General features: G+C 29.4%; 1 protein-coding gene across 48 annotated transcripts in view; it reads left to right on the top strand.

Moving 5' to 3' along the window:
* Positions 1-27,740, top strand: part of RIMS2 (regulating synaptic membrane exocytosis 2) — a 780,681-nt gene that overhangs the window by 546,125 nt on the left and 206,816 nt on the right. For 26 of the 48 annotated variants that reach the window (XM_074267248.1, XM_074267268.1, XM_074267279.1 and 23 more), the window contains one exon: positions 4,211-4,243. The exons of the other annotated variants lie outside the window; for them this stretch is intronic. In XM_074267248.1, the coding sequence (XP_074123349.1) occupies positions 4,211-4,243 (33 nt within the window). The remainder of the gene's footprint in view (positions 1-4,210; positions 4,244-27,740) is intronic. 48 annotated transcript variants of the gene reach the window in all.

Here is a 27,740-nt window from a genome sequence, read left to right as displayed (position 1 = left end):
TCACTTCAGGGTTGGTGCTCTATCTACTGTGCCACCTAGCTGCCCCATGTTTTACTATTCTTTTGGAATGTACTTTCATAAACAAAATATTCATGTCTTAGTGTTCTAGAATGGGTCATTTTCTTTATTCTTAAATAACTAAATACATTATATATTTCATGATATAAGAGAATAATTAAGATGTTGAGACATATATTAAATCATTCATGTTTAGTTAGACAATGGAATGTGAGTGGATATTTGTTGAAAATGATGACAACTGAGGACGTGATACATTGCTTCAAAAAGACTTCTCATTGCTTCAAAAAAAATTTATAAATGTATGGATATGTGAATCAGAGGCAACTGATTTTTAAAAAATAATTCTAGGTATTCTCTCTTTGTGTCATATATATACATGCATATTTATATACATGTTAATTGAGATATGAATAATAATGTAACTTGTCATCTTGAGGGGGGAATATTTTTTTTAGTTTGGACATAGTTTGGACATGTATAAATTAATAATGTTTTTGTCCTGAATATTATCTTCCTTTTCCATTGTAGATATTAAGCAAGATTAAATAATTTCTTCTGTATTTTCTAAAATAGTTAAAATATATATAAAATGTTTTATTAAGGAAATATAGAATATCTGAGCATATGCAAAAATATTCAGTTTTGGCTCACATACATATAATATCAAAACATTTCATTTACTTAGTCAACACTTCCATTTTCAATTATGTCTATAAGGCTGAGTTTCTTATATGTTTTTGTTGTTATATAAATATGAATGTTCGGGTTATTTTTTCCCCTTAATGTCAAATTTGTTTAAAATGAGGGCTCAGTCTCCATTAGTGGTTGGAATTCTTTTTAAAAAATTTCCTTACATGATGAACTTGTTGTATTTAAGGACGGAATAGTGTATCTAAATCATTTAATGGGTGGTAGAGAAAAATTGTGTGTTTATTGGGTTTAAAATACCAGTGTATTTGAACAGTAATTCATGTTGACATATTTTATTTAAAAATAACTTATATGTAGCTTTTAATAATAATTGTTTTTAATACTTGTTCATTATTTATGAAAAATGTTTCTGTTCATTTGTGATTTAAGAAAAAATCAATTTTATTAACTTCATTCAAATTAATAAATTAACAGATAATGTAAATTTTATTTATATGTTCTTTATTAGGACTTAGGTGAAAAAGAATGGTATAATCAACAGTTTGGGGACCATTTCTTTTTTAGTGTAACTTCTCTGTTCTTTCGCTAGCATGCTAATGAATAAGGATTATTTGAAGGAAATGTTAGCATCTTCCTTCAGTTTCTTTTATCATCTTCCTTCTCACAGCAATGAAATGTAGATTATTTGATTATGAACAACCAGCTGTCAAAGGGATGAAATTTTGAATATGAAGTCAAAAGTGTAGGTAAAGGTTGTTTTAAACTTACTGGGCCCTGTAAAACAATTACAATAATTTTTGCATATAAGTATTTACACCTTCTTACTGGTTTTCTAAATACATGAATCCTCATTAAAAAAATACTTATGGACTTGAGAAGCTCATGATAATTCAAAAAGTATTTTGTTTTGTTGTTTTTATTTGTTTCAGATGGAAATAAAACTATATACTCTTTAATTTTTTAAAAAGACAAGAAATCTATAGAAAAATTTTATTGACATTATTAGATAAGAAGTAAGTGTTTGTTGAGTATTTTGATTTTCATCATTCTAATTATTTAAAAACTTCTGGAGTTTTGCTAAATATATTTATATCGTGTACTAATAAAAAATAGTAACATGAAAATTATGTTGAATTGGAAGCCTCCTGCTTAGTTAGTGTTACTTAGTTACTTGGCATAGTTCCAAACTACAAGTAACACTAACTAAGCAGGAGGCTTCCAATGCCAAACTACAAGTAACACTAACTAAGCAGGAGGCTTCCAATTATCTTTGTCAAAGTTTTTCATTGTTTTCTATGGATTATATAGATTTTGCCTTGTCAAACTTAAAGAAGTATCGAAGAATAGTATACCTATGGAATATGTTCACATACTAAAATAATATGTCCACATTTTCTTATAGGAATAAACATATGGTGTTAGTAATCTAAATGTTTGTTATTTTAATGTATCTCTTTTGAACCTTTTAAATTAAATCAGTGAAACCATAAAACCATAATAATGTATTAGAGACACTTTTTTTCTCTTTGTTTTGACTTTTGTGTTTCAAATATTTTTTACTGGGTCAAGTAGAATTTAGTGGAGAGAGCAATGAATGGGTAATCAGGAGACCTGAACTCTATTTCTGGCTCTGCCACTGACTAATTATTACCTTGGGTAAGTTATTTAATTTCTATGTACCTTGATTATTTAAGTATAATCACCTAAGCAATGAGGTGTGAAGATATATGAATGCTTTTAGGTTGTTTTTATCTATAGATGAAAGTCACTTTGTGTCAGTTATGATATAAAATTACACAAATAATACTGAAACTTTAGTATAGCAACTATACTATTTTATCTAAACATTTTATATATTTCTCAAATATAGTGATTTCTTTGAGTTACAACTTATTTAAACATACATATTGTTAAATAGAAGCAATTCATTTTATCACTTGTGAAAAACTTTCTCCATTTTGTCAGTATAATGCAGAAATGTTTTTCACATTATACATTTAAAGTAAAATACTTTATGAATTCAAATTTATTACAGATATATTAATATTGTGATTTTTATCCTTTTGGGGGATGGGTAAGAAAAGGTAATATATTCTGACTTTTAATGTACAACTTCTGTACATAATTTTAGGAGGATATGCACTCTTCCTGCGTTTTCACTCTGTTAGTCTCTGTGGCTATAGATGAAGAATAAAAGGGTAGAAAGTGACTTTTGTTACTGGATTTATATAAAGTTTGCAGAATGATATAATGAACCTTTTAGTTATCAGCATATGTTAGTTAATATTTGATTGTCTACAATTAACAATAGTTTTTATTTTTTACAAATAGTTTTTAATCTTTTAATACATTGTCATTTTTAATAGATTGTTATTTTTTTTTTTTTTTACATTTCTTACTATTGAATAAATAGGCATAGCTTGGTAATGGCAATTATTCAGTGCTCTTAGTTGCTGTGATTTGAGTACATTGAATTCTAAAGATGCATTTTCCATAACACTTATGAAAATTGTTTAGTGCAGGACTGAATTGTGTATTGTTTGATGAAATGATAAAGTATCTACTTATCCCACTGATACAGGAATTATTGTGTGAGGATTTTAGCTCTGATTTCTTTTCTTTTGTGCCAAATATTCTAGTGCCAATTTTTTAGTTCTGGTGAAAGAGAGGTTGTTTTAGATGCTCAGTTTGATAGGATTTTCAGACTTTCAGAATATTTTATTTAAATCTCTTGATACATTCTGAGCTGTCAAAGAGAGATATTCTTCAGAAAGTATAACTTATCTACATGTCTGTTTTATTATACATTTTGTGATAAAAATGTTTGTGAATTTTTTTTTAATTTTGTGAAAAAATTAAAAATAATTAAAGATTTGTTCTTTAATTTGAAGGTTAGCTAAAGATTTAAATGTGATTTAAATTCAATATATTTGATTTGGGATATATTTATTGATCTGTATTACTGTGATGATAAGAATTGGTTGTATAGAATTGATTAATTATTGCTCTGAATTTTAATTTGTATACAAATTCAGTGAAACTAAAAAGGATGAAGAAAAATGATAAGGCCTTGATTAGAGTGTGAGTGATGTTGGCAGTTGTAATATGACTTCTTTACTTTCAGCAGTCATCAATCAATAAATAAATGACTTATAACAAGAATATATTCTATTTGAAATAGCAACATCTTGAACAGACTAGTAATTGCTGGTAATAGTCTTTTGTACTAATGGTGTCTCTCCTCAGCCTCAATGTCAGAATTGGTTATTCAGAATTGTAAAATTTGGATACTCCATTTCCTACACTAACTCTTATCTTCTAATTCTTCTAACATTCAATAGTTTAACCAAATCTATATCAGTTCTTTCCTATTCTTCTTTGTGTCTACTTGATTATCTCTTCCTCACAACTGTGCACAGGCTTTTCTGGCAAAACGATTTTTGGCCCTTTCCCTCAGTGTCAATTTTTACCTTCTGAGTACCTCCACTCACGCCCATCTCCTTTGTCTATGTCTGTCCATTACACGATGTGATCACAGAAGAAGTGGACTCAGCAAGGAGAAGAAACTCAGGTCTGTCTCTTCTACTGCTTTATTCTTACTTGTTCACTTTTCTTTTCCTTAAGATTTTATCATAATTCATTCCACAGTTTTCTATTTGTTTACAGTATAATCAAATGCAGTTATTCAGATTTTAATTTTAAATGTATAAAAATTTGCACAACTTCAAATCAGTCATATTTAAATTATTTAAAATAATAAATTCAGTTACACTAGTCAACAATCTTTAAAATGGTTGAAGGCAATGAATAAGAAAAGATAAAAAAAGTAAAATGGCTTCTGTCCTTAAAGAAATTATGGTTTAGTGAGGAGAGGAGATACTACATGTGGACATAGAGGTATATGCAAAATAGATACAAACTGAATGATTTGGATATGAAAAAATAATTAACAAGTAATCATTAATAATCTTTTCCTTCTCATTCAACTTGTAACATTTCACTATGTAAAATCTTTGTTTCAATTCCTATTGTATTTTTTGAGTACCCATTGTATATAGAAATATCCTTAACTATGACAAGAGAAAAAAAAGAATAAAACATAGTCTTTTATTAACAGACAACTAAACATCACTGAGGAGATAAAATAGGCATATGTGAAAGAAAAAAAATGCATATTGAATGATTAAATACCAAATTGAGTGCAAATAATGAGTACTATGTGAGATTTTGAAAGGAATGTATACCATGTCAGTTAGAATATAGTCAGGTAAGGACTGATAGAAAATATCATTACATGAACTAGGATTTCAGGGTTAGTATGCTTTGTACAAGGGAAGAAGACATTCCAGATTAAAAAAAATATGAAAAAGAAGAAATGAACAGGTGAATTTAGAGACAATAAAAACATGGGGATCTCTGACAAAGTGTTCATATTGTAAACTATAGAAGATAGAGTGAATCCAGATTATGGTTGACTGAATTTGAAAATGATTTTGAATTTGTTCATTTTGAAAATGTGGTTAGAAAGGAGTGACAGAAAAATGATCTATAAAAAATAGAAAAAGGGGTTGACAGAGGGATCTATTAGGAAGTCTAAAACTGGAATCTTTTCTTTAAAAGAATTCTATGACAATGACAAAAACTGGGGAAACTACAAGGAGAATAAGTAGAGGAAAGAACACATAAATGGGGGTAAGAAAATAAGGAGGAATATTTAAAAAATATATTTTACAATGCCAAATTAGAAAGAAGGAAAGACATAATGAGAGGAAAAGGAAGGGTACTAAGTAAAACTGTGAAGCAATTGGAGTTTGTCTTTTTCTAAAAACTTCACTTTTCTTTGGTCTCTCTAGTAAAGAATGGAGGTACACATATAATATTAATTTTGGTAAATAGCATGATAATCTCAGTGGGCTAAGCATAGAGTAAATAAAGATGAATAATAGGGAGTAAGGTCAAAACATTTGATTGAAACAAGATTGTCAAGGGCTTTAAATATGGACACTAAAGGTTTTTGAGCCTAGAGTAGGACATAGTGAAACTCATATTTAAGAGTAGAAGAACTGAAAATAAAGAGACTGGTTAAAACCTGTCAAAATAATTCATCTAAGTGATTACTATTAGATCTAGATATTAGTTATTTGAATAAAGAGAAGACAGATGCCAGAAATTTTGAGCGCTTAGAATTGACAGAATATGACATCTGATTTAGATATAAGTGATGAAAGAAAGAGAAGAGTCAAATATGACTCTTGAGATTATAATCTGAAATGATAAAGACATTTTTAGTACTCTCAAAAAAACCTGGGAATTTTGAGAAAGTTTAATTGGGAAGCTTTAGATATTAAATATTCATGAGAAAATACGTTTTGTCTTCTCTGACTTAAAGTGAATAAGTTATTTTTTAAAGGATATTTGTTAAATTATTTTAACCTATGTCATATCTGATTATAGCCACAATAAGGACCCAAATATAATGAACATGGACCTTTAAAGTTGAGAAATTGGAATGTTATTCTTTAAAGACTACTCAGTAGAAGGCAGTTGCCTATTCTACCATCTTCCTTTTCACTAACACTCTTATCTGGGTCACTTTGAGAAAACAAAAATCTAACATAATATATTTTTTTCTAACATCCTTCATGCTATATCACCCTTCAGGCAACCTATAAACCAATGGTTCTCAAATTATAATCCAAGGACCAATAAGTAGGCCCTTCATAGGGATTTGTGAGATCAAAGTATTTTCATAATTTTACAAAAGTGTTCAATTTTCAGTGCAATAAATATTGATCAATATAACCTATCTAGAAAAGCTACTCATTAATTTTTAAGAGTATAAAAGTTCCTGAGATCTTTGAGAACTATTGCAATAAACCAACCATTCTTCATCTCTTTTATAGACAGTCCTCAAGAACAATCCTGAATGTAGAGTTGTTCACATAATTTTAAAAGTCAAATGTATTTTATATTGTAACATTTCTTTGTGGAGAACCCATTAAAGTTTTTTATTTACATTTAATTTATTATAGTTAAGTAATATTTTTAATTTGATAAGGCTATTTCTTAGTAAGCAGTATTCACTTATTTTTCTTGCTCATTCCTGTGTGTATATTATTTAAGCAGGAGGTGATGCACTAAATTTGGGTAATATCATTGCTTGTCTAGAGTTTCTTTTTTAAAGAATATGGATGTTTTTCTTTCTATTTAAAAGGAGTGAGAGCCATAATGGAAGCTATTAATACCAAATACAATAGAATCCCATTACAGTATGACTTCCAATTCTGAAACTAGAAAGATTCATCTTCCTGAGTTCAAATCTAATCTGAGATACTAGCTCTGTGACTGTGAACAAATAACTTAATCCAGATTCTTCATCAATAAAAATCAGCTGGAGCAGGAAATAGCAAACCACTCCAGAATCTTTGCCAAGAAAACTCCAAAGATGTCACAAAGAGTTGGAAATGACTGAAATGAAACAAAAAAATGTTGCACACATTTATTTATAGCCCTTAATAAAAAATATCCATGTAATCCTTATATCCCTGTGACATAGCAACATGTAGTAAAAGCCTGATATAATACAAATTATAATGGAGGAATTAGATTTGGTACTATTATATTTCTGTTATAAAAGTATTTTAATATAATAATTAAGAATAGGGCAAGGAGGATTAATAATCTTATAAACATAAATGTAATTTTTTGTAGCATGTCTTTTTTATTATAGAGTTTTGTTATTAGGAAATTCATAGAAGCAAGTACCCTTCATACTTAAATAAATCATTAAATTTGTACATAAAATAAATCATATTAATATTTAATTTATTTTCATTTTGCATATACATATAACTAAAATATTCAGTCAAATAATTTTTGCAATAATGTTTATCAAAAGTCAGTATTTTAGCAGTTAAAAATATTAAAATTTTAATATTTTTTAAATTGGGAATTATATGTGTGAGGTAAGCAGGAATTGATTTTAAGAATCAATTAGATTTAGTAAAAAAATCATTCCTTACTAAATATATGATAATATTTGAGGTACATTATTTTTAGCTTGTTTAATTAGATTATGGGATACTATTAGAAATCTTTCCTTAATACAAGAAGAAATAACTATAAGAAGAAATTAGAAGGCAAAGCATATTTAATATTGTGGATTTATGGAAAAAGATTCAGGTTCAGAATGTAACAAGGAGCTAGTTGATAGGTTTTTAGATATTAGAAATATAAAAATATGGAAAGAATTTTTAAGGGTGAATTAAGGAGAAACAAAATTTAGAAAATAAAATATGTTAATTTCAGAAATAAAAAAATAGGATTAAAGTAGGTCCAAAATTGAAAAAGGAGAATTTGTATTTGATTCTGTGTTATTTTTTCTTCTAAGAAATGAGGTTACATTTGAAGAATATTATTTCCATGAAAGTAAATAAAGAGAATAAGCAGAGATTAAAATGGAATTTTGAAGGATAGTTCAGGTGAATTAATGGTCTAATTTAATAGATTAATTGAATTGGAAGAGAATGGCTTTCAGACCATAGGCAATAAATTATCATAGTTTGCAAATATCCACAGGTGCATATAGTGAGATAGTTGCTTTGATGAAGGTGAATAATCTTACTTTTTAAAACCTTGTAATAATCTAGAGGAAATCAAATCAGACATTTTTGCTTTAATACTCAAAGAACTTATTGTTCCATTATTGTGGTTATTTACTACAATAATGTAAATTGTAACTCATACATACAATTTTTGATCTTCATGTGTTGCTAAAATGAGTTAATAAAGTCATCTTTCTGATGATAGATTTCTGCACAATTTTAAGGCAACTCAGGTAATAGGCAGTTTTATCAGTGGACTATCATTTGCATTCTTTCCAGATAAATAGGACCTGCTAAAACTTAAAATCTTCTGTTGTGTCCTTTGAGAAACCAGTTATCTTTTTTTTTTTTTTTTTTACTGAATTGATAGTCATGAGTCTTTTTTAAGTAACATATATACACATGAATCATCCACATCTTGGGTTATGAAATAGAAAGGAAAAGTAGGGATAAGCAGGGTAAGAGTTAGCTGTAGGAGGTGGAATTAAGATAAAGAATTTGAAGTGATATAATAGCTATTTCCAGTTAAATGAGGTAAAGAATGATTACTTTTTGTTTGGTCATTGAAGGAAGAAGAAGGGTCACAGGATGGCAATTATAAAGAAGCCAAATCCACCTTGATAAATATGGGGAAAATACCACTTTCAGTTATTACTGTCCCTAAATGCAATAGGCTACCTCAGTTCTCTGTTATGGGAATTCTTCAGTTATGGGTAGGAAAAATTTTAGGTTGGACTAGATGATCTCTGAGCTACCTTTCATCTCTAATATCTAGTTTATTCCATGAAATTATATATGTAGCTATTCTTAACTCCCTGACATCTTCAAATTTAATGTATTCATTTAAGCAATTAATAAAAATTTTCAAATATGATAGAACTGAGGATAGTCCTTTGGTATATTGCTATAAAATGTCCTACATGTTTATATCATCCCATTGATCTATACTTTTTGAATACTTTGATGCAGTAGTCCTCAAACTTTTTAAATAGGGGGCCAGTTCACTGTCCTTCAAACTGTGGGAGGGCCAGACTATAGTAAAAACAAAACCTCACACTCTGTCTCTGCCCCTCAGCCCATTTGCCATAACCTGGCTGGCCACATAAATGTCCTCAGCATGCCACATCTGGCCTGCAGGCTGTAGTTTGAGAACCTCTGCTTTAATACATCTATCTATCTACTTAGTTATATTCCTTTCATTTATTCAGACAGCAAAGGACACAGGATGTCCTTTCATCGCATGTGACTTCTTGGCCTTCCATACATTCTCCACAGAAGGTCCATTTAACTTCTCTGTGACCTATTAAGTCTCTTGAAGTTGAATGTATAGTAGTAGACTTTGTGGACTTTGGACTGTTTCACTTATCACTTGCTTTACCCTATAACCATTTTTCTAGTTGTACATCTTTATTGCTTTTCTTGTGCAATTATATATTGACAACCTACTGGCTTGTCCTTACTGCCTTTTACATTGATGTCAATTTAAATTTTTTTTGGTGACAATCGTATTCTGTTATTTGGATTTATATAGCACTACTATATAAATATTAATAAAAATATGAGCCTTTGTTTTGGGAAGAAATTGGGTACTATCAATAAATTCTTCTCATCTTACATAAGTACTATTTCTTTCAACCCCTGTTTTGCACTCCTCCTTGCCAATATAAGTCTCCCTAAATAAATCCTTCATTTGAACCTATCCTCTTTCCTCCAGCAGACTTCTACTACCACAATCTCCACTCGTTAATTTTCAATCTATCATGATCTAAAGACTTTCCCCAAGAAGCCTACAAACATACATATGTCTCACCCATCCTCAAAAAAATTACCTTTATTTGATGCAATTTTTAGTTAAATTCCTTGAAAATTCTCTGTTGGGTGCCTTTATGATCTTTTCTCCAATCCAATTTTGACACTTTGAAACATGACTTCTGAGTCACTGCTCTTTACCACCAATGATCTCAGATCCCACCAGTGATCACCAGTGCAATTAACATCACATGCCAAATCTATGAGTATTTTTATCATATTTCACTCTTTTGACCTGTCTACAGTCTTTGATATTGTCTCTTGGATATCCTATACTTCCTAGGTTTTCATGACACTTTTCTCTTTATTCTCCTACCTGACTGCTCTGTCTTGGTCTGGATTTTTCTTCAGGTCACATCCACTTACTCTAAAACTTTAAGATCCTGAGCCTTTTTCCCCCCTCCGAACTATTCCTGTTTGGTGATTTCATAAGTTCTCTTGCATTCAAATATCATCTCTTATAGATGGGTCTCAGATCTATATCTCTTTCTTGAGTTATATTCCCAAATAATCGTCTTGGATATCTTGAATTGGTGTTGCTTAGGAATTCCAAACTCTGGTCAGAATAGATATCATCTTTTCCCTTTAAACAGTCCTGTCTTCAAAATTTCCTTATTATTGTCCCAAGACAGTAATTACAATTGTCCAAGCTTACAATAAAAACATAGGCTTGACTCTTCACTTTCAGCCCTTATAACCACTGTGTTGTAAATCACATCATGTAGGAAAAATTGTCTTTTGTTTGGACCCTGTATTAGGTATTCTTCATAGAAGCGAATACTTGGTGAACCTATTTCTCCCTTTTAAGCCTCTGTTGAAATTAACAATCACAGGGACTTTGCAGAAAGAAGTTAGATGTATTTTTCTAAGGAATATTGCATTATTTTGACATATACATATTCAGATACATTTTTTGAAGGAAAACTCTTAAAATAGCATTTTATTCTACTAAATCAAATAATTCTTTTTAATAGTAAAGAAAACAGGCTTAATGAAATATTCCTTGATTGTATAACTGTAATTTTGTGACCTTCTGGAGAATATAATTTGTGAATCACTTGCCTGATGTTTTCACATTCTTCATCAAGGTGGTCTCAATTTGTGTATAGATTATTCTTATAATTTTACTAATGTAGCAAAATAGTCTTATGAGTTAAGTCAGGTATTATATTTATTGTTTTCTTAATGTAATAATATCTATGATATTCTCCAATAATTTTTCATCTCCTTTCCTTTAAGATGTCTTTAGAATGATACATTACTACCCTCAAATTTGTATTACTTCTAAATTATTTGTCTTCTGTATTTTTGGTTTAGTTTACTCATATTTTTTTCTATTCTCTTTTCAGCCATTTCTGCTGCCTTATCTAGCACACCAAGAACTGTGGTGTTAGAATCCTTATGTTATTGATAAAGACAGTAGTTTGTTAATGAAATATTTACCTCTTTTTTTTTCCTTCCAATTTTATTATTCAAAGTTCTCAGGATTATCCGAATTCTCACCAAGCTACCTATAAATTCCCCCTCCTCAATTGATCTTTAATGGTTTTGTGATGTTATCTTGTAACTATTCATCAAGTGATTGAATGAACAAGTTTTTATTCTAAATCTGTGTGGCCTTGGCTGCCATAATTCTATGATTGGGAAGGCAATCTATTATGGGTTGACTGATGCAGTTTCCAGGCTCTTTTAACTTTATTATGCTTACTTTTACATTAGTGACATTTTTCTGGTAAATAGTGATAATCTAAGTTATTTATTCCTTTATCCATTTCTCATTTTTAAAGTGTAAGCAGATTATATAAATGAATAGGTCAAATTGAAGTTGCTTTTTTTGCAGTGTATCTCATTCTCACTTCTGTTATTCTAATGTGATATTGATTTGTAAACAACTGCTTTAGAAATATTTCATGTGTCTAGCAATAAAGGGAGAGAGAAAGAATGGTTTGTGTGTTATGATATGGAGGTAAATTTAAGAATGAGAATGGGAGTGGAATAATTAGTGGTCATTGGAGGAGAGGTAGATGCTATAAAATATCACACACACACACACACACACACACACACACACACACACACACACACACACACATTCTGCCATGAGCAATTCCTTTGTGATAACATTATACACCTATAAAAATATAAATTTCCCAGGAGTATCCAGCCTTGATTTCACTTTGCCATGAATTTAATCAGCTAATTTGAAATGGCTTTAAAGATGAGCAAATGAATATTTTGGAGTTGTGAGATTGGCCTTGGTAAGGTAGAGAACGTGGGAAAGTATTTTAAAGGAAAGATATGGGGAAAAAAGGCAACAAAAACAAACTTGTATATTTTTTTAGGATCCTAGCATCATCTTATATGATGCTGATATCTGGATTAAAATACAAATGCTTATTTTGAAGAATACAAAAACCCTCTTTCTTAGTTCAGCCCACTCTCCCCAGTCTGGGTAGATCAATCTGGCTTCAGGTTCATATAATCAATCTGTCAATGATAAAACATTTAATAAGTACCTATTGTATTTATTACTACTAGGCTGCACTTTCCAATGTCTCCCCATACAAATCCCTCCACTGTGAATTAAAAAGGGCAAAAGGAAAGAAGAATAGTAAGAACTAACAAGTAAAATATTGCGCTTTGGAAGTATGCAAGGTTTTTCTTATAATAACATTGTGAGGTGGTTCCTGAAAATATTATGCCATTTTAGAGATGAGGAATCTGAGATTCATACGGATTAAGTGACTTGCTTATAATTACATAGTATATTGCATATTTCAGAAGTGGTGTTCTAACACACAAGCATTCTAATAATGCTTCCTCTCATAAAGATGAATACACATATTTAAATATCTCACATCTCTATCTTTATTATCCTTATCCTAACATTCCATATTGATATTTCTGCAGATCTTTATAATGTATCTCCCTATAAATGGCAAGGGCCTAAAAGACTAGTCTAATGGACTAAATGTCATGAGTTTGTTTTTATTCAGGCAAATTTATAAGTTGGACAAATAACAACAAGACCAGAATTTAGGAATGTAGGGAATAGTAATAGTAACTATATAGAAAAGCACCATTGCCACTTAATGCACATGAAATAATAATGCTTTGGGGAAATTAATTTTTCTTGCTTAATTTTAATAAAATAAAGTTATTTTATTAGTAAAACATTTTATTAACTAAATAAAACCCCCCTTCTATTATAAATATTCTCCTTCCTAATGATCTAATTGAACAATCTTATATCTTTGCTTAAAATATTTATGTACCAAATATAGATCATGTAATTTTTATTATAAATATATTTTACTTTTTAAAAATTTTATCTCAATTTATTTTATTCAATTTAGTTTCCAATAGCTTGTCATTTTTCCATGATCATTTATATGATATTTATGAAAAAGAAATGACTTATAACATCCTTAGTTCCTTCCCCTTCCCACTAGAAAGCTATATTGTGTATGCTCAAGATCTGAATACCTATTTTTTCTTTATAGTACTTTATTGACACTTAGTTTTATTCCATAATGAATGTCACTCAACGTTTAAACTTAATGTCATTCTCCGAGATAAGGGCAATATTTTACCTCTTTTGTCCACATCATTGACAAAAATGTTAAGTGAAATGCCATGCCAAAAAACTGATTTCTGTATCATTCACTTGCTTTTTTATCTTCTAGGAGAAACCCCTATGTAATACTGGCTTGAGAAAAAAAAACAAAAAACAACAACTAATCTTTTGAGCTTTTCTATATCTATCTTTCATTTATTGTGGTGGTTAATGATGTGCAGACATAGCTGATAAAAATGAACTGTATTATGGGTTTCTGCAATAATATTTCTCATGCCTCATTTTCCTAGACTGGTTGGTCTTATGGCAAAATGTGTTTAAAAGATTTTCAAAAATAAGAAAGTTGCATTTTTGTTATAATCATATCATTCAAATAATTTGTAAGCAAAGCCTTCCAAGGTTCTGAATAAAACATGGAATAGAAAAAAGGGTAAAAAGTAATATGCATACTTTTAAAATTATTTTTAATTGCTTGATCATATCCCTAAGCATTGGCTTTAATTTGGCTCTTCTTGTTTTGTTTGTCATTTCTAACAACCATTATTTCAGTATCAACATTTTTTGGCATACATCTTTGTTATCTTTTCATCATCCATTGTAAAGTCCTATTTGTGAAAACTTTAGAATTCTTCAGGCAAAAGAAAAATTATGTATATGTAAATCTAGCCTCTAGGAGGAAACTATTTAATTAAATTCAGTTCTCAACAGTGTATTTCATATTGTCAAACTATAACAAGCAAAAGGTGATTTTATATTTTAAAATATAAATAAAATTGGTCATATGAATCTAACTTATTTTTACTAAACATAGTAAGACATATTGATAGCCACATATTATTTTTAGTATGTGGAAGTGTACCTCATCATGATTGCATTGCCATGTATGATTATGACTGTGGCAGTTTACCTGTAAAATGTAAGTAGTTACTTTAATTGTATAGTCATAATTATGGGTTTCTTTCTAGAGTGCTAACTGTATTTTTCTTTGGTACAATCTAGTTAATATTTATATTATTATAATTACACTAAGATTATTGACATGAAATATATTTAGATTTCCACTTGCATATAAACATTATCTAGTTATTCTATAGATTCATGGGATATATTCCTGCCATCCTGTATCCCATCTATTGATCTTACTGTATCACAGGAAACTACCTTTACTCAAATAAGCACATTAAAAATATAAACAAAGTGGTGTGATGCAATGAAAATAGTGCTAGTGTAGAGTTGCTTAGCTTAAGTTTAAGTTTTAGCTGTGCCACTTATTCTTTGTGACCTTTTCTGCCACATTTAGAATCATGGTTCATGATTCCTTTTTCTCTGATATAAGCTAATTTTAGAAGGGTAAAGCAATATGTAATAAACATAGTAGAAAAATGTTTTTATAGAAAGTGTATTTTGAGTTGTGTGGAAGGAAGCTAGATACTCTAAGACTCAGAAGTGAAGAGAGGCTTGAGCCAGTCACAATGTCATATAATTCTTCAAATATTTGGATGTTTTTTATTATGACCATCACCATCCTGTTTGCCCATTTAAAAGATTTTCTTCCTCTAATAAATAACTTTTTAAAATGTGGCACCCAGAACAAATTGCTCCAAATGTGGTCTAACTAGGGCAGAGTACAAAGGGATTATCACTTAATTTACTGTTGGAAACTATGCCTTTCCTACAGGTTGTATATCCCATTCCATACTCTTGATTCATTGATCTCAAGTCTGCAAGAAATAGTTTTTCCACCCCCCCCAAATAATAGCAATAATTATTTGAACATATGTACAACTTTAATTATTTTTATTAAATTTTATCTCTTTTATTAGATTCTACCTAAAGTTTTAACTTTTCAGTCTTTTAGAAATCTTGGTTCTATCATTTTATATGTTTGCCATCTTTCTAACCTTTGTCTTATTTGCAAATGTTATAATAATATCATTTATGTCTTTACATTAAAAAAAATCAAAATTTTAAACAATTCCAAGCCAAGCATTGATTCCCCATAACACTCTAAAGGAGTTATTCTTCCAAGTTGACATTGGATTATTTATAATTATATTTTCAGTTCAACCATTCATCTTTTCCTTGAATCCATCTCATTTTGATACTTTCTAATTCACATTTTTCCATCCTTTCAAAAAATAATATGAGATAATTTATTAATTGCTTGCTTAAAATGGAGGTAAATCATAGTAGGAACATTTACGTGACCTACCAGTTTAGTAAAACTTTCAGAAAGTGACATTAAATTTAGTTTTGCATAACCTGTTCTTGATGAAGCCATTAGAACTTTTTTGTTATCATTGCTTCTGTTTCTGGTTTATCCCTTTAATAATACATTCTACAATTTAATTAGGGATCAATATCAAATTTATACTCAAGTTTGCAAACTCCATTCTCTTCTGGTCTTTGAAATGGGAATATTTGCCCTTTTTCTATCTTGTGGCTTAACATTTCCAGTGTTGCTCAGGAATTATGTCAACTATGTATTTTTTACTAGCATAATGTAGTTTAGTTGAGCCTCATTATTTGAACTTATTAAGAGAAGGTAGGGACTTTTGTTATTTTTTTAATCACCTTGTGTTTAACTTCTCTTAGTTCTACCCCTTTTCAAGTCAAAAGTCATTGATCTTCTCAGAGAAACAATAACAGAATAAGAATTTAGCAGCTTTGCCTACTTTCTACTGTGAGTGATCTTCATCTCATTTAATCTGAGGCCTGTCTCTGTTTTTCCTCTTTCCCTTAATACAGATGATATATATATAGGCTATTTTGACAATTCTCTCACTGTACTTATAGTACACTTTCATAAAATGTATTGTATGTTTTTTGAGTAATTTTTTTTTGTCTATGTTTATTTCCATCTTCAATCTATGACTTGAACAACCAAGTTGGTGAATTCTCAGGGAATCTATACCAATCACTTCAGACAATGACTCTTTTCCATCTTCGTCATAATTGTTACTTTTTGTATTTTTAGATTTTAATTCTTAATACCTTCCCATTCCTCCTAGACTGATTTCCTTTGTGGAATTTAATCCATTGGATCCTGTATATCCTTTCTCTGAACCCTTGACATTTGTAGTACTAAAATAATATCAGATTCTGACACATAAAATTATAGCAAGCTTTCTTCTTCTGAGTTACGAATTCTCAGATGTATTCATTTCCCATTAGTTCCTTCCTACTGATGATAATTAGATCCCTTATTCTATCCCCCTCTACCATTTGAAAATTAAATTATCCCTAAACAAGTCTACAAGATATTAGTTCTATTGCTTTAAAGAGATCTATATTTCTGTAAAGATCAGAAGGCTTTAGGTTTCAGCTAGCCTAGGTCTCCTAACAAATGCTCTAGAAAAGCTGAAAAAATGCCAGATAAAGCAAAGATTTGGAAAGAGCAAATATAAATACTGTCAAGTTTCTGGAATTCTAGTTGTGAGTCCTTGGGTAAAAGCAAGTCAACATTTATTAGACATTTACTATATGAAGAGCACTATTTTAAGTAATTGGGATACAAAGAAAGGCTACATATATATAATACACACACACACACACACACATATATATATATATGCAAAATATATATAGAGAGTAAATTGGAGATAATCTCAGAGGGAAGTATTTCAGGTCTAACTGATTTGATCGATGCTACAACAATAGAAAAAGTCATTTGCCAAAAGATGATCCTGCAAGTAGATGGAGAGGCAGTATAAGCCCTCAAAACTTTCAAGAGACTTGAAGCTAATAAGATCACTGATATCCCACAAGACCAGTCAAAACTACATTAAGTAATAAAGACCCTCCCCACCCACCCCCCCGGGGGTAAAATCAGAAGCTAAGGATTGAGATAGAGGGAGAGACTTGGTAAAAACTCAGTCTGTGTTGAGGAAGAAAAGAGGAAAGGGTAGACAAATCCACCTCCTCTAGAACTGTAGCACTCTGGCTGTATAATAGGGAAAATAGGATCTAGGACTAAGTGTTCTCTACAAGAGTGCAGAAGACCAAGTATGGTCCAAGCACAAATGTCTGATTTAGTAATAGAAAAAGAACCTTAACAAAAAGAAAGCTAGAAAGTTGAAATATGCCATCATCACAGATTTTGACACCTTACCAGGTTGATAATTGGTTTTCTGAATTTCTCTGTGTCCTCTTTTTTATCTGGGTCTCCTATATTATAATTCAATAACAAACCAAAAAAAAAAAAAAAAAAAACCAAACCTCATTTCTACCTTCTTCAATCTAAAGGCAGATTGTGTAGTAGAGTACTGAATTTGAAGATGTTACTATATTCAAGTCCCATCTTTGACACTACCTGTGAGATAAAGTCAATTTGATGGTCTCTTAAGTTTTTTAACCTCTAGATTTTTGATCCTGTGCCCAGCACCTAAATATTTTCCACACCATTTATAAAATCTTGTTAGCTTAGATTTTCTTAGATGACTATATTTTCTTAATATGATGCTATTCAGCCACTTTTTACCTATTCTATTTTTTGATTACATAGCTATCACATTCCATAAATGAATCTCATCTTAGCATATTACCTGTGAGGTCAGATTTTGTTTTATCATTAAGGCCTCTGGTTCCTTTTGCTTGCTAGTTGAACTTGGTGCATTTATGCATAAACATTTGAAATCTTGGGTTTTACTGCCAACTCCTTTCTTCAGTTTTGTTTTCTGTGTACTTCTCTGTGAACTACTATTCTATGTTATATCTACTTTATATATATATATGTAAGCAGTTTTCTTTTACCTTCCTCTTTAATTCAAAGCTATTTTGATTCGATTTTCACGTGTCTAGGAAACATAAATTCTTATTAGTCATCATTAGACATAATCCTTAACAAATCAAGAATATATCACATATATATATATAATATGTAAATTCATATTTCAGAAATCCACATCCCACAATAAGACCAATTCCCATTATCCTATGCAACCAGAGGGTTTCAAATAATGTCTTTTTTTTTTAAGTATGTTTTTACTATCAAAATTACAGAGGTTCACATAGTGAAGAGAAAGAGAACTCTGCAGGTCTGAGCATTCCAATGCCAAAAATTCAGATCTTTCTATTAAAAAGTAAGGCAATTAGCAAAGTCACTTTTATGTGCAAGCCACTGATAAATGCTAAGGATACAAAGAAAAACAAAAATGATAATTGCTCTCGGTATAAAGAGGGAGACAACATTGAAAAAACCATGTGCTTACAAGATTTACATGAAATAATGGAGATAATCACATAGGGAAGGTCCTATGATTAAGAGGGATAAGAAAAGGTGTCTTACAGAAGTAAGACTTTACATCAGACTTAGTTGAAACTGGGAAAGGTAAGTGATAGAAATGAGACCGAGAAACTTTTGCTCAGTCACTTGTGAAAAACAAGCAGTCTAGTACAGCTGGATTTTTGAGTACTTGAGGGAAGTAGAATGTAAGAAAAGTGGAAAGGTTGGAGTGGAGCAAGTTAGGAAGGAAAGGACCTTCAAACAAAGGATTTTATTTTTGATCTTAGAAGCAATAGGGAGCCACAATTATTCATGGAATAGACTTGGTTGATATAATTAGATTTGCATTTTAGGAAGTTTTTTTTTTTTTTTTTTGATACCTGAATGAAAGATGATTTGGAGTTGGGAGAAACTTGAGGTGAGAAGTAATGTAGTGTGTATGCGTGCGTGCGTGCATGTGTGCGTATGTGTGCGTATGTGTGTGTGTGTGTTAGTGAGGGAATGATTCTGTTTACTAAGCGTGTCCAAGAAGAGAAAGGGTACATATTGAAGAGATTGCAAAGTCTTGAAAACTAATTGATATGGGGGAAAGGGATAAGTGAAAATGAATAATTGAACATGACACCGAGGTTGTAAATCTTGGAGATTGGGAATATGGTAGTACATTAGACAGTAGTAAGGAAATTAGGAAACAGTAGTTTGGGGAAAAGTGAATCTGTTTTAGATTTGTAAAGTTTTAGATATATATAATATGTCTAGTTGAAATGTCTAGTATATAGCTTCATATGCAAAACTAGAGGTCAGATTAGGCTAGAAAAATATATCTGAGAATTGTCTATATAGAGAGATAATTGTTGAAATCTTGGGAGTTGATGAGATCATCAAATGAAGTAGTATAGAAGAAAGAAAGAAGAGAATCTTTAAAGTCCCCAATGCTTCGTAGGATTTAGTAACTTTTACTCCAATTAAGTTTACCTTATTTCTAAAATACTAAAATAAATACGTCTTATAAAATTTGAGTCTATTGTACCTTTTTCTTTTTTTAAAGATGATAGAAAATAATCACATCATACTATATCCACAAATCATACCTATGAAAAACATGTGTTGTTACACTTCTTTAAAGGTCTGTATTTCTTTTTGGTTCCTTGGATACAATTTAATGAATTAATTAAGGTTGTTCTAAATTGGTTCTTACATAGCATATAAGAATGGGCACATTATGGCTAAGAAATAGCATAGTAATTCAATTAACCTGGCACATATTTGCACCACAAAATTTATAATATGATTATTATAATTTTATTAGAAACTCTAATAGTAGCTTATATAACATATTGGAGTTTATTAAATTAAAAAGGCATAATTTTTCTTAGAGACATTGCATTTTAAAGGCAATTAATAGTAGTTTTTAACTGAAATAAGATCTAGATAGGTTGGAGATTCAGGGTTTGTCTTTGATAAAGGAAGAAAATAAAAATTCCATTTGCACCTTTATTAAGCTTTAGGAAAAATAAGACCATCATCTAAAGGTCCTAGTGATGGGGAATCTTTCCTTTTATATTCCTTTGGAAAGAAAAACCATAATGATGATATTCTGGGATCAGTCTTTCCATTAGGTAAAATGAAATGAAAAGAATATTAAATTAAGAGCTTTCCATATGAAAAAGTAGGAAAAGATATAAAAGTATATAGACCTCCTTGTCACTCCAAATTGTTGTTGATTTAATTCTGGGCATTTTATATATTAAAATGTTTTATTGGAAATTCTATTTCTCACACAACTGATGATAACCTAATCTATCAATTGCTTAGAATACTGGACTACCACAAATGTTATTAAACAATAAAAATGGCATTAAAATGATTATTTTGCCATTTACTTGTGAAGGAAAATCTTACACATGTTTTTTATAAGGATTCTGGAGGGTTGGACTCTAGAGGGCTTCATTCAAGGATCCATAAAAATGGCTATAGTGTTACAAAACTTTTTCATCCAGTCTTCAACTATGAAATTCAACTATAGAATACAGTATAGAACATTGCACAATGTTTTTTTTTCTCCCTCTAATTGCCATAGGTCTCCACTATAACCTACCTAAGAAAATGACATTAGTAATTGCAAAACTTCTTGATATGCAAAACTCTTCTAACATTGTTTATTCCAAGCAAAAATATGTTTGATATATTTGTTAATGACATTTTTATATAAAAGAGCTTGGGTATTCTTTGAATAGTTATTATAGTGGTGAATTTCTGATAAGCTTTTAAGTCATTTTTTAAAATTTATTAAGGAAGAAATATATCTTTTTAAGAAACAAAGGAAAATAATTTCAATATTCTAATAGCAATTGTATCATATCTTATGACAGTAATATAAAATCGGTATAGTATTTAGAAAATTTTCTGTGCAATCTATATTTGTTTTAATATACAGCTAAGACATTTAATAAGAGTAGCTGATTTATGAAGCATTTATTGAACACTCACTCTGTGCTAAGAAGACAATATAGTCACTGTGCATTATATTGAGAAAAACATCATAAACATATATAAGTAAATACAAAATGTCTACACAATATTTGGGGAAGAGAAGCTGTAATTTCTAAGTGTTAACAGAGAAAAGACTGATTTAGGATTCTTCAAGTCTCATGTAATTCAGTGAGTTGAAGCTTAAAAGAAAAGTAGGAATTCCTAAAAATAGAGGTGAGTAGAGAAGAGTTTTACAAGCATGAACAACAACTTTGCAAGGCACAGACAGGAATTGGGTGTTATATGTGAGGAACAGCAAGACTATTTGAACAGAACGACAGATAATAAAGCTGAAAAGGTGTTGAAGAAAGCTTATAAATAGCTTTAAATGTTAAAAAGTATTCATAAAACAATAGTTTATATGTCGTGAATATTTAGTCTCAAAAGGCAAAGAAAAAAATAGTTTTTGAGGTTCAGCTCCACACTCTTTGCTTGAAGTTTTCAGTTGATAGTCACTAGATACATTTATAATCCGTTTATCCACAAATAAACCTATTTCCTGAAAATTAAAATGACCACATTAGAATACCATTTCAATTTTAATTATATTGATAAATTTGAACAAAAATAAAGCAAACATTAATTTTCATCCTTAATATTTTAAATGTTATTGAGTCATGTTTTATTTAATGTGTAGGGTTATGAAAGAGGCATAGGTCTAAGTCTCTGTAGCTCTATTGCACTCTTATTTCTGCCTCTTGTGTTTCTTATAAGCATAGCTCAATTTGGATTGAATTATTCAATTTAAAATGACATTGCACTGTGAGTCAATCAATTATTAAGTATTTAATAAACTTCAGTTGTCGTATAAGCAAAAGACTGAAAGTAGAAAGACAAAAAATAAAGCAATCAGTACTCTCAGACTTTCCATTTTATATATGAACACAGTATTTGTATATAAACATCAATACCTAAAGCTTAATTTAGACAGATCCTTCAGACTCTTCTTACTTCTAATATTATATTTATATGTCTCATATTACTAAAAGTAATCATTTTAGAAATAAAATAACTTCAAATTTATGTTGCAAAATTTAAAATGTTTTTTTTAAACTTTAAAAGATTATGCCAATTTGGCTTAATTCAGTAAAAATAATAGAGCAACATAGGAATAAATGTAATTTGTCACTAAAACTAAAAGAAATCAAATAATAAAAAAACTAAGGAAAACTTTTTTTTTGCTAGTTATTGTCACATCTTGATATTCTATCAAATAACTAAAAGTTATCTCAAATTCTAATTTCTATTGTTTATCACTTCATTTTTAATAATAAAATATTTTTCTTATGTTGAGATAATAGTGCTATTATCTTTTCCTAACTATTTAAAAGATTTAATTCGACACTGTTTTCTAATCTAGCTATCCAGTCATAAAGAAGGTTAACAAAAATTTAAAAAGATATTTTCATATTTTATTTCCTGTAACTAGAAAAAAGTACATCTTAGTTTCAAAATAATTTTTGTCCTGACCAATATTAAACAATTTTGAAAATTTACTTCTACTAAACAAATACCCAGCCAGTTTCCAGAGTATTCTTCCATTGATTTAGAAAATGCATGCTTATATAATTGGTGGTTATATTAAATTATATCATTTTGAAATAATACAAAATTTTACTGTATATTTCTGTTACAAATTGTTTTTATTTATTCTTCACTATATTTTAAAAGCAAAGTATGATTTATCATAGCTAACCTTGTAAAAGTGAAAAAACAGCTATGTTATTGAAAAGAATCCTTTTATATTAGTCTTTTCCAAATATAGAACTTCTGGCACCATTGCACAATCAGTACTCAACTTTTATTACCTTTTTATTTTACATGGCCATAAGTTACACATTTTGATCAGTAGCATCTGATTTTTCACTTTTTATTATATGAAGGGAAATAGATATTGTGAAAAATAATGTATCCATTTGTATTATAGAAAAATTATAAAGAATCTAATTTTTGATTTATAGTTTGTAAAGTCCTATTTAAATCTGCCCAACATTCAAGATCAAAAACAAAAGTACGTATAACTTCATATATCTAGATTCATAAGATTTTGGTCTGCATGTCATTTCCTTCATCATTACTTAGTCCTTATTGTAAAATAAGGATTTTAATGCTTTCATTAACTAATGTAATCTAACCATAATGCTTTTGTTTGACAAATCAAAACTATAGTTAATGATAGCAACATTATTATTATTCCTCATTTATTTATTCTTTAATTAAAATTATTTAAACACATAGTAAAATACATAGTTTTTTCAAAATGACAGAGGATTTGTTCCTTTATAACCTACCACCACCAAAATTTTATGTTTGAGAGGTTTTTTTTAATGTACTGTACTACTTTTTTGAATAAAGCATATATGAGAGATGGTTATATAAGTACAAAGAAGCAAAAACAATAAGTAGAAAATCAGTAGGTTATTATAATGTATATGTAAGTTATGCCAACATGTCTGGTAGTGTAAATATAAACTTTGTCAGGTTTTTCAGGAATTTATAGTTATTAAATATGGCTAGATAAATAGTTCAGATTTCTACTCGTAATTGCCCTACTATAAAATTTTCTTATCTTCATTATAATTGTATTTATTCTTCCCTTCACATTTTTGTTTGTACTTTGCTTATTTTTATCTAATAAGAAGTTTTTAAAATGAAGAATCAGAGAATTGGTATTGAGGTAGAGTAATACCAAAGAATTATTTTTTTCATTTTGATTACCTAAAGTATATGATAAATGTATTTCTTTAAGATAATTTTATGTGTTCTTTGTGACTTTTGTTGTCACATAAAGACCTTTAGATTCCAACATTTGGCTTATTCAAATATCTTGTACCTATGTCTAGATAACTTAAATATCAAAGTTTCCAATTTGTTCATACCATTTTTACATTTATTTATTTAAGCATGACCTTATTGCATGAATACTTTTAGGCTAAATGACACCAAATCTGTGGTTAATTTATTAAAAAGAAAATATTAGAGTTCTTAAAGAACAGTCTTTCAGGTTTTCACAATTATATTGCTGCAAGCCATATTCTCTTTACCAATAAAATGGGGAAAAAACTTTTAAAACTTTTTAAGATTAAATTAAGTGATATATTTTCAATGTAGAAATATTTTTTAAAGTATTAGTTTATTCACTTCCTGTCTTGCAGTTAAAAATCCCTGAGACATGTTATTTTCATTTCAGATAATCATTTTGATGAAATTAATAGTTGCTTAATGAAATTTAGGCTCCATTCAATAAGAAGTTATATCTGCATCTATACAATACTTCTATAAAATAAAGAATTCTCTTGCTTTGAATAGCTTAATAACCATGATAAATTGCCTAGGAAAGTACAGTTTCTTGTTTAATCAATACCAGTCAACTGATTCAAATTAAATGTGTACTTAGGCCTTTAATTTATAGCTCATTAAGAAAATAGACCTGATTGAATTGACCAAGGTATCTATCATATAATGTGATTGACAGCCCACATGATAGATTTTCTTAGGTCCATAGCTACAAATACTTGTTCTTGAATCTAGCTTAGATCCTTTTCAGTCTTTCTTTTAGTTTCTGTGTGAGCATGCATTTGGGGCTTAAGGATTTTCTCCTTAAGATTCCCAGATTGGGGCATTTCAATTACGATCACGAGAAGGATTACTGAATCAACTATCCTGCCTTGACAATCAACATGTTCTGTTCAATGAAGTCTTCCTGATGAATCACATCACTGCCAAACCTGTGTCTCTTCTGCCAGGAAGTGTGTGGTATGAAGCTGCTCTGGCAACCTAAGAGCATTGTGTGTGTGTGTTTGTGTGTGCTTTTGAAAAACACACCTATTTCTTTCACTTTTTCAAGGACACTGCAGAAATCATTAGGTCTATATACTTATGATATCTGCAGTGAGTACATAAATAGGGCTAACTAGGCAATGGCTGCTTTATTACAATTAATCTGATCATTCCTAACTATATAGGTGGATATTAATTTGCAGTTACTATTTAAATTTATTATTAACTTTCCATTGACAGCAACATATAAATATTTCCATTTTCTAGCTTTGCATTTTTATTCTAAATTATATGTTTTGGCAGCCAAATATAGATCTTTTTGTTAAAAGTGAAACTTTCTATATCACAGTAAATATTACATAATTGTTAAAGTATTTTGTTGATTTTTAAAAACTGAGTAAATTTGAAATTATATATGTCTAATTCTAATATCCCAATACCCCAATTATATATAGCTAATTGAGGAAAAAATAAATACTTTGTTGTTCTTGAATAATTTCAGAAAAATATTCAAAATCACATCAACAAAATACTAAAACTCTTATGTAAAGAAAATAAACCTGTTTTATCTGAGATTGTGTTAGGTGCTTACTATTTTATGAAAGTGTTTGACACAATTTAAATAGTTCCTGAACCCAAAAATACAGTCATATTTTAGAGTTCATTTTCTCAATTTATTTTATTTGAAAATCTAAAATTGTATCTAAGAAACAAATCTCATAAATCTTAATGTTATTGGAATAGTTAATGACAAAAGTAAGTATGAAGAAATATTTTTCATCAAATAAATAAAATGCTAAATTTTTTGGAATACATATGGTAGGATTAATATATATATATATATACATGTATATATGTATGTATGTATGTATGTGTATATGCACATGCATTTCCAGCACAATTTAAATCAACTCTAAGGTATCAGTGAAGTAAATTTGGATATTCTTTAAATAATATTTGATTATTATTTAGAAAAATAGGCCTAGACCATGCACACCTTCATTCCATGAAAACTTTTTTTTAAATAAATTGTCGAAAGATAAATATTCATCATTTTCAAAATGATGAATAAATTTCTTTGCTTATACTAATGAGTTTGGCAAATTCCTATACTGATTCTCCTACTGACTATCAGAGATTTTGCATATGCTAAACACGTAATAAATAGTTGTCAAATGTTGAGAAGTTTTCATCTTTGAATTATAGTATCTTAATTTTGAATAACAACTTAACTAGTTCAATCATTATAAGGATCAAAGCACTAATAGCATTTTCCTCCAATGAAAGTTAAAGTTGTTCTATCCTAAGTAAGAGTCTGTAAAAATTGTGGGCAATAGGAATAGGTGCCATCTTATTTGAAGCAAAAGTCAGGCTTATATTTTTATAGAAAATCTAACCTCATAGTGAGTGTGGACTCTATATCTCTTCCTTTAAAATCTTAAAAATAAGTGGTAAGAACAATATAGATGGCATAGTTGTCATGATATTAATGGAATGAGATTCATTTGTTTCTCTGTTCATACATTTTTTATTTATAGAACCAGTTATAGCAAGGCAAAATTGTTATTTAAAAGGACTAGAATCATATTTGTATTTTGGTGTACAACATCTCCTCCCCTGAATTGAGATCTACTATGGTATAATAAACTAAGGCTCAGCCTTGGAATCAGAATAATTGGTTCCAGGTCTCACCTCTGGCAAATGCAAACTTTGTGATTTAGGGAAAAGTGATAGCTCTTCAGTGTCCCAGATATCTATAACAATAAGAAACAAGTAATTGCTCATTTACCTTATCTAAAGGAGGTTTCTATTCTATTGTTTGGACCAAAAATAATTTTTAAAAAATATTTTCCCTGAATGCACTTCAGCTTTTGCTTTTTAAAAATGTGCATAATTATTCCTTTCCCTTTCATAGCTCCCAGAATGCAAATGGTGCAATAAATCAGATTTCCCAATTATCTACTCTGATTATTTAAAGTATGTTATGTACTTTGGGAAGCTATTTTAAGCTTATTCATTCTTCTAGATTTCTAACTTGTTATTGGTCAGTTATTTCTATTGTGTTCAATTCTTTGTGACATTATTTGGATTTTTCTTGGCAAATATACTATGGTTGGCCATTTCCTTCTCTATCTCATTTTACACATAAGGAACTGAGGCAAAATAGTTTAAGTGATTTGCTCAGTCACACAGGTAATAAAACAGAGTCCAGATTTGAACTCGGGTCTTTCTTACTCTAGGCCACACATTCAATTTAATACATTCTCTAACTGCCCCCAAAATTGCTAGCATTCTGAAATAATTAAATGTAACCTCTAACAGAGCTTACTTTCAAGGAATAATCTTGATATATATAAAGGACTTAAACAAACTCATTTTTAGGAAACTGTTATGTATACAAAATATTGACTTGTTACTATATCTTAAGAGTGTGTATTTTCACTCTATAAATTTCAATTTGATATTAAATAAAAACATTTATATTTAATAATAGTTCAGGGTTTTTCCCCCATAGGATCAAAGATTCAAAACTTGAAAGGAC

The sequence above is a fragment of the Sminthopsis crassicaudata genome, chromosome 1 (genome assembly GCF_048593235.1).
Source record: "Sminthopsis crassicaudata isolate SCR6 chromosome 1, ASM4859323v1, whole genome shotgun sequence".
NCBI lineage: Eukaryota > Metazoa > Chordata > Mammalia > Dasyuromorphia > Dasyuridae > Sminthopsis > Sminthopsis crassicaudata.
This window is presented reverse-complemented; position numbering and strand designations above follow the sequence as displayed.